We start from the raw sequence: 15017 nt of genomic DNA, 5'->3' as shown, positions 1-15017 counted from the left end.
TTAAAGGAAAACAGAGTGTTCCCGTTCATAATTATTTTGTTTTTCTTTAAAAGGAAGTTGTAGGCGTGCTGTCAAGGGGTCTCCCAGAAAATGCTGCTTGGGCATTGCCTGTAGTTTTCCCCTGTGCCTGTCTTACTCTGTGATATCCTTCTCAGCCACTGAGACAGTGGCAGAGTCCCTATCCAGCCACGTGCTGTCAGCCCTGCGAATAGATTTCTATCAACCCACTCAGCCCTAAAGAGCTGTAGCTAAAAGGCTTTGGAGACATAATTTTGTCTGCATAGCAGTAGCGACGATTTCTTTGAGAGAGGTAGGATGAAAAGTGGCTCTGTTCCACTAATTCTGCACAGACTTGATCGTTGCTTCTAGAAAGCCACTTGATTGAGGTCCAGGTGCTTCCACCACATCCCTTCTCTGCTGTCCACACCTCATGCTGCCCTCCAGCTGCACGCTTGCACTATTTGCACTCTCCATTCAAGCTCTGCAGGCTGCTGCTAACCCAGTGGTGGTCTCTGGGTGGCTGAACATGGGTTTGGTAGGGTCTACTCTGGGATGCTCTGGCAGGCTGAGGTGGGATGTGTGCTAGCTGTGCCCAGCCTGGAGCTCAACAGACGTCATAGAATGGCTTGGATTGGAAGAGACTTTAATGGTCATTGAGCTCCAACCCCCTGCCGTGGGCTGGTTGCCCCCACCAGCTCAGGCTGCCCAGAGCTCCAGCCAGTCTGGCCTTGGGCACCTCCAGGGATGGGGCGCCCAGAGCTACTCTGGACAATGAGCTGGTGTTGATGGAACATGAGCTGATCCCTTCTAGAAAGCTGCCAGCACTGTTGAAACTCTCTTTTTCCTTTATTTTATTTTATTTTATTTTGTTTTATTTTATTTTATTTTATTTTATTTTATTTTATTTTATTTTATTTTATTTTTTCCTCTGCTCACCACGTTGTGGGCGAGGATGTTGTTTATCCAACTTGCTCCTTCCTACACCCTCAGCGGTGCAGATGGAGGAGCTGCATGAGCTTCACTCATCTCCAGGTCTGGCTTCCCAGTGTGGATGCTTTGTCATTTCTCTCATCCAGAGCTACAAACCCCTCAAGCAAGGCATGTGCTTTGGGACACAAGGTGTGGGGCAGGGGGACAACACTTAGACACGTAAGTAAATGCCATGCTCTGCCCTTGTGGATTGCAGGCTAACACGAGGCAGTTTCCCTCCCACCCGCCTGCAGGATGCTGGGGAAGGAGCTGGGGTAGGATGTGAATTATGTTGACGATTTGGCTGGTGATGGCTCTCCTCTTACACTTTAAATACTGGCAACTGAGACTGTAAAAATCAGCAGAGTTAAAACCACAATCTGAAAAGCCTGCTTTAATATCTCTCTGTATTGTCAAGCTATTGCTGGTGCCAGCCACACGCTGGGCAACTGTTTTGATGCCCAATCTCTTGCATCCTTTCCTGAGTCCTTTTCAATAGAGTTTTCCCCTTCCTCATGCCTCTCTTCTGGCTGTTTGTTTCAATTCTGCAGCCTCCGGGGCTGGCAACACGTCCGGGTGCCTCTGGTCTCACGTGGAGCTATGTATGACTTGTCCCTGTTCTCTTGCTGCCCGCGGCAGCGTGTCCATCTGGTTAACTCCCACCTTCGTTCCTTTTCTGAAGCTGTTCCATCTGCATGGCTTCCTCCCTGGTATCTTCTAGCCAGAGGCTTCTTCCAAGTGTTTCTCTTGCTTTGCCCTAGGCCATGACCACTGCTGGCACAAGGAGCTATATTCTCATGATAGTTTCAGGGCTCTTCTCCCTTTAAAGCTCCCTTTCTTTGGTGGATGCTGCTGGTACCTGCAAAATATCTAGGCTGGTATATAGCAGCTTCTTTCATGCCAGTGTCATGGTTTGGTGGTGTAGAGGACAGAGGTGGAACTGGGGTGATTCCAGCATGGGAGCTGGGAGGTACTCCCAACCTCCTTGGGCACCTACTGGAATCGGTGAATGTTTCATTTCTGCAGAGCAGGCTGCTTGTTCGAGTTGATGTTTTACATTCTTACTACATTAAAAAAACCTCTTCTTTTGAAAAGACAAGAGGGTGGTAAGAGGCAGAGTGATTCTGGTTGGGCACTGGAGAATTGGCAGAGCAGGAAGGTGCTGAGAGGTGCAGTGTCTGGGGCAGAGCGCCTACCAATGCTCTGACAGGTGCTGCATTTGCTAGTGCTGGTATTTAGATGCAAGCGATGCTCCTTTCTGACCTCTGATGGTAGCCACGTCTGTGACTGTAGCTTAGCATTGAGAAGGTGAGCGTGCAACGCTTTTTATAAAGGGAAATTTCCCCAGGCCTTGGAGGAATTAATCATTTCATATGCTGGACTCTTGCCTTCTGACTGATCTATCTGAATTACAGATTAACTGGCAGCGTGGGGATGGATGAATAGTTCTCTATTTTCAATGAATAGTTCTCTAATTTATTAAAGGGATTGTTTGGGCTGGTGTATAAATAATGTGGCAAGTTGTTGAGATGGGGAGCTGCCCTGTGCCCCTCTCCCCATCTCCAAGCCTTTCATCCCCTACTTGCTTGGTTGGACTAGATGATCTTAGTGCTGTTTTCCAACCTTAATGACTCTACGACTCCTTGGTTTGCACTTCCTGCCTATAGGAGCCCTCTCAAACCCGATGGTGGTCCCAGAAGGGCAGGCGGAGACCTTGAGCTGCCAATACTCTGCAGATGTGCTGCCAACTCCTGGAAAGCTGTTGTTTCAGAGCTTGTCTCTAGGGGCATCCTCTGTGACTTTCAAGCAAGCCACCACCTTTATGACCAAGGAATATAAATTTTGGGGTAGCACCTGGAAGGGAAGGGATTTTTCTTGTCTGCGAATGCTGTTCCCTGGGCTTACAAAGAAGCTTGGCAGCACCAATGTTGCTGCTGGGCCTGGGGAACACCTGGGCTGCCCAAACTGCAGCCCCGTGTCTGTTCCCACTGCTCAGCAGCAGGGAAAAGGATTTGTGAGTTTGTTTGTGGATATTTCTGACACGGATTTTATATTCCAGAAGAGTCTCATAATATTACCGGAATAGATTCAGGATATAAACTGCTATACAAGTTAAACATGTTTTGCTTCTATAAGGGACGCACTATTTGTCTTAGGATAGAATAAATCTGAGAGACTGATATCACTGCTGGGGATCAACATGAGGAGGGCTGGGGAAGAAAGGAAAAAAGAATTGATGAGCTTTCTGAAAGGAGTTTTTAAATGCTCGTTGTTCTCACACGTGAACTAAGGTAAAGCGTGGTCGCAGGGGTTGGCTTTTATTATTGTTATTGGCTATATAAGGATTCCTGTGTGTTGGCCTGAAAGTAAATATCATGGGCCTGACTTTAAGTTTGGGTCTACAAAACTGTGCTTTGAGCAGATGCAGTTGCTCTCCTGCTGGCAGGGAGTAGGCATCACTGTGTCCATGGGAGGTGAACCCATTCCATTGCTGTGTGCAGCCTCAACTGCTTGGCCGTAGAATCATACAATGGCTTGGATTGGAAGGGACCTCAAAGATCATCCGGTCCCAGCCTCCCTGCCGCAGGCACGGTTGCCAACTGCTGGATCAAGCACTAGATGTTTTCATAATAATTTCATTTAAAAACAAAAAGGTAAAAAGGTCAGAAGTTGACCAAAAGCCAACAACCAAAACCTTTTTTTTTTTTTTTTTTGTTTTTGTTTTTCTTCTGAAAAATTAAGAGCACTTTTAATTGCTGCATGAGAACCAGATGGCAGTGCTGACCAGTTTCATGGTCCAACAGGAAAAGAAAAACAGTAACGCAAAGCAAAGACAAAGCGTGTATTGTGCCAGGTATTTTACATTTTGAGCACTCCCTCCGTTTGCAACCTCTGAGCAATGCAGAGCAGGGCGTTTATTTATTTTTTAATGTGTGATTTTTTATCTTGACAGAATATTAAACCAAAATAAGGGAGGCCTGAAAATTAATGTCCTGTAATGACAGCACAATCCCTCGGTGTCTCGGGAATCTCATAAATCGGATATTTGGAGAGGGGATGTGCAGCTCCCTGGGTTTGCAGGGGCTCTGGTTACTGCCGGACAAAATCAACCTCTGCAGGGCTCCAGGGATAAGGCCCTGGTGTCAGCACAAAGCGATGTGGCTCTGAGATAGCCTTGTCAGGGTAATTGATCCTGAGCCTTTGCCTTTCCTGTCAGGGCTGCCTGTCTCCTTACCCATAATCCCCGCCACTTTGATGGCCAGTCAGGAATATGGGACTTGGCCCAGTTTTGTGTCCATCCAATAACATTATGAAATTGAGAGCGACACTTCCATTGGCACTAATCTCAGTAAGAGATCGGAGCCAGAGGACGAGTGGTTTGCTTTCATGGCGGTTAAGCTTTCCAAGTAGATCAAGACAGTCCAAGACTGATCTGGCAACAGGAAGGGGAGCGGTGGGAGGGGGATCCAGGCAAGGAGGTTGATGAGGACATACGTGGTGTTTATTAACTAGAGCTGGTCTAGGCAATGGTCAGAAAAATCCTTTGGGCAGGAGCAGTTTCATCTGTTGCCTCTGAGGCCGTCAGTAGCTCTTGATTGATATTTTAGTGTTTCCCAGCACACGTAGTACAGTTGGTCAGTGGGCAACAGGTGTGGTGGAGCTGGTGGTGAGCCCATCCGCAGGGCATTGCTGATGGCCCCATTGCGAAGGAAGGAGCTGGATCCACGTTGAGCTGTTAGGTAGTGCTTCCCGAAAACCTACACCCAATGTTGGCCGCAGTGTTGAAGGTGACACAGTTGCCATAGCTTAACAGCTCATGCATGTTCTTTGACTGGTCTGACTGCAGAATAAGATTGAGGAGCAGCTCAAACCACCTCTGCTTTCTGCTCCATCTTGCAGTTTTCAGCCAATGTCTGGTTTGAGATGAGAGGGAGAGAGAGCATCACCTCAGTGCTGAGTCCTGAAGCTCTGCTGAACTGCAGTTTACAGAAGCTGACCCCTTGATGCCTTGCTGGGAGCCCTTTCTCCAGCCTCATGCTGCATTTGCACATTCACCTAAGCAAGGGCTTGGGGAATGTGTTTATCAGTTTGTCACAGTCTCTCCCTGCAGTGGCTGGGGGCCAGGAGGAAGGATAAAAGCCTTGGGCTGATTATAAATTGGAAATGTGGAAAGAAAATGCGTGTGCTGAGCTGCTGAGCAGGCAGCACTGGGTGCTTTATGTGGGGTCTCTTCGCTGTTGGGTGCCCATGTGAAGGAGGAACACTATGGGGCTATAAACACAGCCATGGGGTGCTAGGAGTACAGGGATAGTATATGCTGCTGCTTCCTCACCTGTGTCCCCATATCAGTGTCCCTACGGTGCATCTGAGCACTCCTAGATGCCCATCAAACCTAAGCAAACAGTAAGGGATGCCGGAGAGTGAACATCTCCCTTCAAGCCAGGAAGGCAAGGTTTTGGGGTGGGAAAGGGCTCGGCCCTCCTGTAGACAAGCTGTAGGAAATGCTGCAGTATATAAAGTGCATCTTGCAAACAGAAGAGATTAGAGAGCTGATATGATGTTATTCCGATTGATTTTGCTGTTGTATTTATACCTGGAGGTAAAGAGCAGACATACTGGAAATCAATCGGCCCTGTGCTCTTCCCCACTCCCTTTGCAGTGGTGTTTGAATGAAATGCTTATATCATTTTTACGGCGTGTCTGTGATAGGGATGAGTGAGCCAAGAGATTAACGGGCGCTGCTGTGGCCTCTACCCAGCAGCTGCCTGGCTTGCTCCTCGTAAAGCCCATGCTGGAGCTCAAGGTGCCCCTGAGGTGGAAGCTGGGAGGCTTGGTAGGAAAACACCAAGAGGCAAAGTCAGGAGGAAAGGCTGAGGGGGAAATGTAAACGTGATAAGCTGAGAATCCAGGGTAAGGCTGCAGGTCTGCTACCCAGCAGCCACTCAGCCATCATCAGAGTACATCCAGAATCCTCCACAGGCCAATGCGTGTTGCTCCTTCTATAACACTGAGAGGGGTTTCTCTGCAGCTGTTGATGTGCAAGACCCTGGCTGGGTCCTTGTATCTCACGGGGGACATGCAAGGGACTCCAGAAATCATTTTCTGAGCTGTAAATGAAGGAGATCAGATGGGGTAATGATGGAAGGTGACTGGATATTGTTTGTGTAACCAATTCTTGCCAGGTTATGTGAGCTCTGAGGAGAAGTGCTCAGTGCACCTGGGCTGGGAGCTTTAACCTAGACGCAGACATTCTTGCACTGCCTTCCTGCCAGTGCTGGTTGGCTTTGCTGTCACACATTGCCCCCGCTTGTGGGATACCTTGCTTTTTAATTATCAGATTGTCTCATCATTTTTACTGTAAGCATTTTCTGTTGCCTGATCTGCTGAATTTATGCATTTGTGCCGTCATGTGCACTGACTTTACATTTTGTACGATTTGATCTTAATGTTTCCATTCCTGACTGTGAGTGTTACAGGATTTGTGTCTAAGGTCCATAAACAAACCCAGGAAAGGGGGGGAGGGCTAAAAAAAGAAATAGGCATGGGAAGATGGGGAAAGGCTTGGGATCTCCTCCACCACTGGGGCTGGGTATGATGCTCCATGCTGGTAGCTGGTATGGGCAAGGGGACGCTGAGCCTTTCCCAAGTTGGAGATCAGCTGTCACTCAGAGGAAAAGGAATCTGGTGATGGACAACCCAACACTTGGAAGGACATCCCCAGGGATGAGAAGTGGTGGCTTTTTCCCCTTACAGGAGGGCAAGGAATGGCTGGAGCCCACCGCAGCCTGGCTCCAAGCAGGTCCCTGCAAGTGCTGCCTTGGCCCCATGCCTGCATCTGCCAATAAATATTAAGAAATTGATTTCCTTTTGTTTGCCTTGACAGGACAAGGCTCTTTTTATGAGACAGTAAATGTGATCTCGCTCTGAGCATGGCCAGAGTTTTAATTGTATTTGTTGTGCTTTCACTTATTGTTTTATGAGTTTCAGTTCTCTTCCTTGCTGGTGCAGAGAGCAGCCCTGGGGGACTGTTTGATTTCAGCTCCAGCAAAAGGTTGTAATTTTTTAAACATTTTGTTTATTTGCTTCTGAGGAGCTGAAGTTTGGGTCTTGTGTCTGTGTCATAAATGAACGTGTGCGTGTGGATGGATAGGTCTGAGTCCTGTTTTGGGATTGTGTGCTGGCCCTTTGAAGAAGAGCATTTAAGATGAAGATCAGGGAAATATGGAAGGGCGAACAGAGGCTTGAAATCAGAGGAGGAGGGAATTTTATATATAATATATATTGGAGTTTAATGAGGTCTGCTTCAATGCTGCTACACAACGCATGGTGACCCACTTTACCAGGAGAGCTTTTTTTTTTTCTTCCTAGTTATGGGTCATATACAGTTCCTAATTAAGCAAGTTAATTATATGGCTCCTTTATATTACACGGGCAAATGCGGACGGCACAGTTATCTCTTGCAGTGATCATTTTTGATCAGAAATGACGTTCTGACCGACAGCTCCTGGATGCATGGCTGGAGGGAGGGGGATTGCTCTGGTCCTGTGCTGTGTGCATGGCCTGGTGTACGATGGATTTGTCCTTTGTGGAAACCACATGGAGGGAGCGTGGTCCTGGTGCTGTGCTGCTCCATCATTCTCTTCGTTGGCTGGCAGAGCCCCTGCAGCAACCAGGGTTATCTGTCCCAGTGCTCAGCCATGCATGCTGCTAGGCATTAGGGGAGGCATTCAAACCTGGATCTCCTTCAGTGCAATTTAAACCTATTATTTCTTGTTTTATCCCCAGTGGACGTGGAGAACAGCTATTATACTTCTCTTTGCTGCAACCTTTTACATATTTGAAGGCTGTTATCACGTGTCCCTGCAGCCTTCTTCTCTCAACACAAAGCATAATTCTTTCAGTTTTCCCCTGGAGGTCATGTTTTCTACACCTTCCATCATTTTTGCTACTTTGGAGAGGTTACTGTGATAGCAAGCTGCAGTTTTTGTTGTTCTTCACCTGTCTGCCTTGAAGCATTCATTACGTTACAGATCTGTATGAAGTGACCATTATCGTATCTTCTCTAATCTGTGGTTATTTATAAAATCTGCTATATTCCTGAGCCTGCATTTTATCAGAAAGTGTAGCTCTTAGCCTTGATAAATAATTTACCATTATGATATGATCATGCAAACAAGGGCTCCTTAAGCTATTTATTATTATTACGTGCTTTATTTTTCTTAAGTAACAAGTTGTCCGTGTAACACCGTAAATGAACCAGAAGATTCATAGGCATAGACTGAAACAATAAATAACTTATTTCATAGTGCTTCCAGACAGATAGGAACCAAACCATCATGCCAAACTCCAGTTTAGCCACAGGGAAGAGTGGCGAGTAGAAAAGAAGAGACGTGACACGTTTGATGCTCGGAACGTACAGAAGCTGTTTAAAATATTAGCAAATAGATTCTGAATATCTGCAGTGTGTTTGTAGCACAGCCTGATTTATCCACACAAGAATCTGTTGCACTGCTCTTTAGATGTTAAGTTTCAGAGCAGCTGCAGAAATATTTCATGTAATGCGTTTAGATCTCAGGTCTGTACAAAAGGACTTGCCCCAGACTACCTTTGACTATTATTCTACATTTTTACAGTACGAAACTGGCTTGATTCCTGTGTCCTCCTCCCATTCTTCTGCCAAGTGGAAGATAAACCTAAATCTTAAAAACTGTACTCTTTTCCTACTCCAGTTTTTTTTTTTTTTCCCTTTAACCTTACTTGGAAAATCCTCTGCTGAAACCACTGAGAATTCTTCCAAATAAAGCCATTCATCAGCATTATACATCAAAAACTCAACCTCTTTACCTACTTAGCAGCAAAAAATATATGATATTGCCAAGAGAGATTAAAAAACACATTGAAGTGCAAGTAGCTGCCTTATGGTTACAGATAGAAGTTGCAGATAATGGTATATATTTGAGTGTCAGAGCAGTAGTCAAACCTATAGAAGTGATCAGTGACTGCTTGTATCAGTGATGTTTTTGAAGTCTGCCTCAGGCTCGTGAAGCGAGCCTAGTGCTTGTCTGAGATGTGGAGGAGAAGGAGGGCAGTCGTGTGCTTGGGGGGAGCTGGGTCTCATCTGCGAGTGCCAAGAAGTGTTGGAAATGTAACATCTGAGGAGCTGTGACTGTGTTGTATGAGATAATGCTGCCCAGATTTTTACTCCCATGCCCTTCCCACCATCAACATCATTAAAAATGGGGGAAGCTTGCAGATGCCCTCGGGTCTAAGTTGCGTCTTTAATCCAGTTATACCCTGTTGAGGATACTGGGGAAGAATTTGCTGAATGGTGCATATCAGGTCCTTACCAACTGTGGATAGAAGTACTTAATGAAATCTTGAAGGCTAAGACACTGCAACCGACGTGGTTTTCTCTTCAGGACTCTGATGATTTTTTTTCCCCAAGACCTCCATGGATCATTGCAAGAACAGAATATCTCTATATGGATTGTTAGCCTTATGGTGTCCTGACTGCAATTGCTTGGATTTTCCCATTTTTGCAGAAATAGGAAGAGGCAGAGATGGTCATGGAGCATCAGAGTTTGACTTTTGGTTGTTGTAGATCTTGCAAATGCCTTCCACCTTTGATGATAGCTGGAAGACTAAAAGATGGAGTCAAATCACAGTACCCAGTATCTGCTGGGGACTGGGAGTGCAAATAGGGATCAACTGGGATGTGGTTGCCTTCTCCCTAAGAGATCTTGGACAGGTTTGAGCTGTGCAACTAGACATGATAGAAGCTCAGCTGCAGGAAAAAAAAGAAAAAAGCAATGGAAAATGTAAAGATCAGGCTGGGAGCCTGGTTATTGGCATGGAAATTGCCATCTAAACAGCAGGCAGTAGTTGCAGGTGGTGCTCAGTTTCACAAATACCCAGCCACCTTGGTCATGCCCTACTCCTTCAAACAGAGCCACGTCCTTCTAATGTGCGTGCACCAGAGGGACACCAGTGGGTCTTTATGGTCTCTACTCAAATCATTTACACAAATTGGTACTCAGATGATATTTTCATGACTTGTTTTTATGGAGTGTTCCTTGAAGTGAGGAGGTGGCCCCTTCCCATCACAGCCCAGCCAGCAGAGAGGACATGCACCACACAAAACCCAGTCCTTGGGGTTTGTGTGTAAACAATTGCCAATGCGGGTGAACAGAAATCCTTCAAAGCACAAATTATCTGTTTGCTTTTTGTGTTTGGAGAAATATGGCGTGTGTAGTCCCACAACAGAGGCATCTTGTGGCACGAGTCGAGTTTTGCCTTTGCTTCTCAGAAGCTGTAAGCCATGTGGGTCCTAGGACTAACTTAAATAAAAACAAGAACCTACCAGAAAGAATTCACAATAAAGAGAGAGATCTTTTCCTTGTGACTAAGACACCTGCCATGGCTGCCAGGACTCTGCTTATTACACAATAGCTTTATTATATCCCACTTGGAAGAACAAACAATACTTGATGCCTCAAAAATGAGCAGCCTTTAGATGAGGTTAATGCAGGCAGAGTTATTATGTGCAGCCTGTATTCACCCTGTCCTCCCAGAGACTCCAAAGAGCAAAAAAATGGCCTGAAGACTCCCCTCTTTGTTGCTAGTGGTACATAATAAAGTAATTGTGTAATTAGAAGTAGATTGCTGATGGGAAAGAGGTATTTCCAGTGTGATGTAGGTAAAAGACAGGCCTCTCTGAATAGATTTGAAGCCTTAATGCAGCACCTCTGTTCATCATTGCTTGACCTGCTGGAGGTCCCTGGCAGCTTCCAGGCAGGAGATAAGGAACATCTTTAGCTAAGTGTGTTTTTAACCCCTTGTGAAAGTGTAAGGCAGGTTGCATTGTGGTCTCCTTATCACCCAGCTCCTCAGCATCTTATGTTTATGCAGCACCAAAGGCTGCAGCGGGGATTAAAAGGTTTTACCTTGTGATGGAGATGTTTGTGTTCTGTTGGGGCTGGAAGTGGGTGCTGTGAGGCAGGTGGGCCAACCTGGGAGAGCAGCTGGTGGGTGATGCTGGGTTCTGGCTCTGGCTCCTGTGTGTGTGCAGGGCATGAACTGAGCGGGATCTGCTGCAGTACATCATGGATCCCTGTAGGTATCATCCCAATCAAAGGGCTCTGTGTGCAGGGCAGGGTGGGACTGGAAGAGTGGAGACAAGGTTGGTGATGTGCTGAGCAACAAATGTAGGAGTGTGGGTTTGGAGCAGAACAGATAATTTTGGGAGTAATGTTTCTCTTGTGTAAGCTTGGTATTTTGTCAAGCTCATAACAGCAGAGTGTACAGGCACCAGAGTGACTGCTCTGCCACGTGCCAGCACAGGGATGACTTCGTGCAGGGTTCACCTCTGCTGCGTTGCCACCTGTAGTTTACCTTAACCCCTGTGGAATTGTCAGTCTGGTACTTTGGCACCAACAGAGAAAATGTGAGATATGTTTCCTTCATCATCATGGGGTGGGACAGTAGGATGGCGGACCCACAGCAATTCACGATCAGCGGGGCTTTTGTGTCACCATTCCCATCTCGTGTCTGATGGATGTGCCTGGTATTCGCAGGTCCCGTGGCAGTGATCAGCGGAGAGGAGGATTCTGCCAGCCCGCTCCACCACATCAACCACGGCATCACGACGCCTTCGTCCCTGGATGCTGGCCCAGACACGGTGGTGATCGGCATGACCCGCATCCCCGTCATCGAGAACCCCCAGTACTTCCGACAAGGTCACAACTGCCACAAGCCAGACACGTGTGAGTGCCCGAGCCGGCTGGAGCCCCCGCGAGCACCAGGGGATGGGCTGGGGGATTGGGGAAGGAGGGTGAGGAGAAAGAGGCTAAGATGACGAGGAAGGAGAGAAGCTTTTTTATTGAGGAGAGTGGGTCTTGGTATGGCTCAGAAACCAAAGTGAATCTCAGGTCTCAGAAATCACAACATACATGTAGGTGCTTCAAAGGAGACTTTCCACCCTCACCTTCACCTCCCTTCACCCTCTCTCCACCACCCACCAGTCACCTTCCCCCCTTGCCTGAAAGTGCCATTCGAAGCTGGGCTCTGCCTCGCTGTGTCCAAGGCATGAGCAGGAGCTGTGGGGTCGGACATGACCCCATCCTGGCCGGGGAAAGGACCTGCCTCCCCTTTCTCCTCCAGCAGTTTCCCAGCTGTGGGGCTGCCTCCTTGGGACAAGGACAAGCTCAGGACACGTGTCCGTAGATGGGGCAGATGTGTGGTGATGAAGAATGGTAGGCTTAGAAGCTGAAGGACTTGTTTTCACAGCTTCTGTAAAGCTTTTCTGTTTCTGTGTATAAATCTGGGTTGTGAGCTCGGCTCATTAGGATAGCAGGTGGTGGTAAAGTGGTCCTCTGTTTTGTGCTCCTAAATTCTGAGTGTGAAAGTGCTTGGTAAAAGGATGGTTTTCTGGGAGTCCCTCTCTGTGGGCTGGGTGCAGCCGCCTCGACATGCAGCTCATAGTCAGTAGTTTAGTTTTTCTGTACTTTTTAGCAGCTCTGAGATGCAATGCAGGAGGTGCAGATAACATTCTTCACCTGTTATTGCTCATCCACTTGGCATTTCTTGGTTCCAGGCAGAACCAGATCTAATAACAAAAAAAAAAAAAGAGAAAAAAAACAAAAATACCCCAATAATTCCACATCTCCCATGGTCCAGCTGTAAGCAAGGAGTGCCACGCCGAAATCGCCTCCTGCTCTCCCCTTTGCTGACTCAGGAGTGCAGGAAACATAACTCAGCCCCTGGAAGCACAGCTCTGGGAGGATGCCAACCTCCCACCTGCATTAAGCCTTCTGCTGAAGGAAAAGGACCTTCTGCTCCATCAGGGGGGTCCCTGGGGCAGCCCCCCAGGTGCTGTGAGTTGGCCCCAGCTCCTGAGTTGTTATCACAGCTCGTCAAGTGCTGGAGTGATGGGGTGTATCCAATTAACGCACCCGGCTTTCCCTTTGATTTTCATTTTAATGCACTAAATTTGGTCTGTTTGCAGAGAAGGGGGAGGAGTGCAGTGATTAGGCAGGAGCAGAGAAGCTGAGTGCAGCGTGGTTTTGCTGCGCCGTTAATTACGTATTTTACATTGCTTATAACACCTCATCTCAAAAATGATTTACAAACTCTGATGGCTTGGGGGGGGAGGGGGGGAGGAGCGTATATATATTTTTTGTCTCTTTCTGCACTCTCATTTTATGCGTCGACCATTTTGGCACGTGGGTACTCTTGCAAGGGTGCAGCAGCTAAGCTCAAAACACAAAAGACTGAATTTTGCACTGAGCAATTACCCCATGGGTCTCGTTGTAATGGGGTGGAGGGGAAGATGGCCTTGGAGTTTCACAGGGTTGTTTGATGAGGAGCTCAACATGCCATGGGGAACACCTGGAGCTGGAAGGAGCCACAGGGGGAATGCAGTGCTAGCAATGACTGTGCACATCCTGGAAATCCACAACTAATGGCTCACTTCTGTGCACTGGGTGTCCTGGGGCTCGGAGGGCGATGAAACCAGATCCCAAAGTGAGGTGCTACATTTAAGTGCTAACGAGTCAGGTCATAGCTGGATGAAGACTGACATACTGAAATCTTGTGGTTTTTTTTGGAATTTCTTGCCATTCATAGGACAAAAACAACAACAGCAACCAGGGCTTGGAGACCTCGGGCAGAATTGGATTTGGAGTGTGTTGTATTTTAGTCCCTGAGAATTGGGCAAAACTTCTGACTTCACTGGTGGCTTTGCTTGAGGCTGGAAAGTTTCATAATTCACCTTTTAAATTAAGCATGCTTCGGGGAGCTTTTGCTGTAAGGGCTTTGTTTGATCTGATGTGCTCTGCTCAACTTAAACCTGAGCTGGAGAATATTTGTTGCTCCTGTTCTCCCTATGGTTTTCTTGATGAAGGGTTTTTACTTCCACTTGTGCAGAACCTGGACACAAACATTTCTTCATTGCCTGCCATTTGGAGAGAGAAAAACTTCTTTGGTCCAAAAATGCTTCAGCTGAGCCCAGATTGATGCAAGTGTCCCCTCCCAGAGCCCTGCCCATATGCATGACTAGCACTCTCAAACAAAAGCTCTTCATGGCATCCTGGGTTTCTACTATGTATATACGTGTTGCTAAAGCAACATCCTCAGCAAATAATTTCTCCTTCCCGCACTCAGCTTTTCTCCTTCCTTCCTCGTGCAATTGTCCCTGTGCTCTTGGACATCATCTGGGTTGAGGACATGCTGATACCCATTACTGCACTGCAGTGAGAAGAGCAAACTCTATATGCTTAATGCAGTATTAATAGTACATTGATGTGATATAGATTTCTGTCACCCTCTATACTACCAAACATTGCTTATCACGCAGGGATGACGGATGTTTATTCCCAACCACTTAGCTCTGCATAATGGAATTACAGCTGAAATATGGAAAGCAGCTCCCTGCCTGTGATTCTGTGCCTAATGCTGTCCTGTGGACCCTTCTCCAGCTAACATGTCATCCTACATGGGGATTTGGTATCCTCCTGTCAGTGGGATGAAGGGTGCAGGATTCAACTCCCAGCTGGCACAGGCTGCTGGGAGAGGTGATGGAGTCACTGTCCCTGGAGGTGCTTGAGAACTGTGGAGATGTGGCAGTGAAGGACATGGTCAGGGGGCATATTGGTGGTAGGTGGACAGTTAGACTAGATAATCTTAGCAGTCTTTTCCAACTTCAATGATTCTATGATTCTCTTACCCTCTTGCTGCTACTGCCTCATTTAGAGGAGTAGCAGGGATGAGCTGGGCTCAAGATCCTCACCCCTTCCTATTTAAAGGCTTCTTCAAGAGCCATAGAAGAAACTGCGCTGTCCTGCTTTCTCATGACAACATGTTGAGTCTTTGGGAAGATACTGTCCCCATCCTCACATTGTAACTCCAAGGCAGCACTGGAGTTTGCAGCCAGTCTCATTTCAGCCACCCTCAGCACCACCTGAAAGGTTAGGGAACCTCTTCCCTAATACTCATTCCCTAACAATGAGGACAGAATAACCACAAGGCAATGTCAGGGGCATAACCTAAAA

At 47.1% G+C, this 15017-nt stretch overlaps 1 protein-coding gene across 14 annotated transcripts in view; it reads left to right on the top strand.

Annotated features, from left to right (window-relative positions):
• The window catches only part of NTRK3 (neurotrophic receptor tyrosine kinase 3), a 177980-nt gene that overhangs the window by 84508 nt on the left and 78455 nt on the right, over positions 1-15017 (top strand). For all 14 annotated transcript variants that reach the window (XM_048956263.1, XM_048956265.1, XM_048956264.1 and 11 more), the window contains one exon: positions 11544-11732. In XM_048956263.1, the coding sequence (XP_048812220.1) occupies positions 11544-11732 (189 nt within the window). The remainder of the gene's footprint in view (positions 1-11543; positions 11733-15017) is intronic.

The sequence above is a fragment of the Lagopus muta genome, chromosome 10 (genome assembly GCF_023343835.1).
Source record: "Lagopus muta isolate bLagMut1 chromosome 10, bLagMut1 primary, whole genome shotgun sequence".
NCBI lineage: Eukaryota > Metazoa > Chordata > Aves > Galliformes > Phasianidae > Lagopus > Lagopus muta.
Note: the sequence above shows the minus strand (reverse complement) of the source record. Positions and strands in the feature narration are given on the sequence as shown.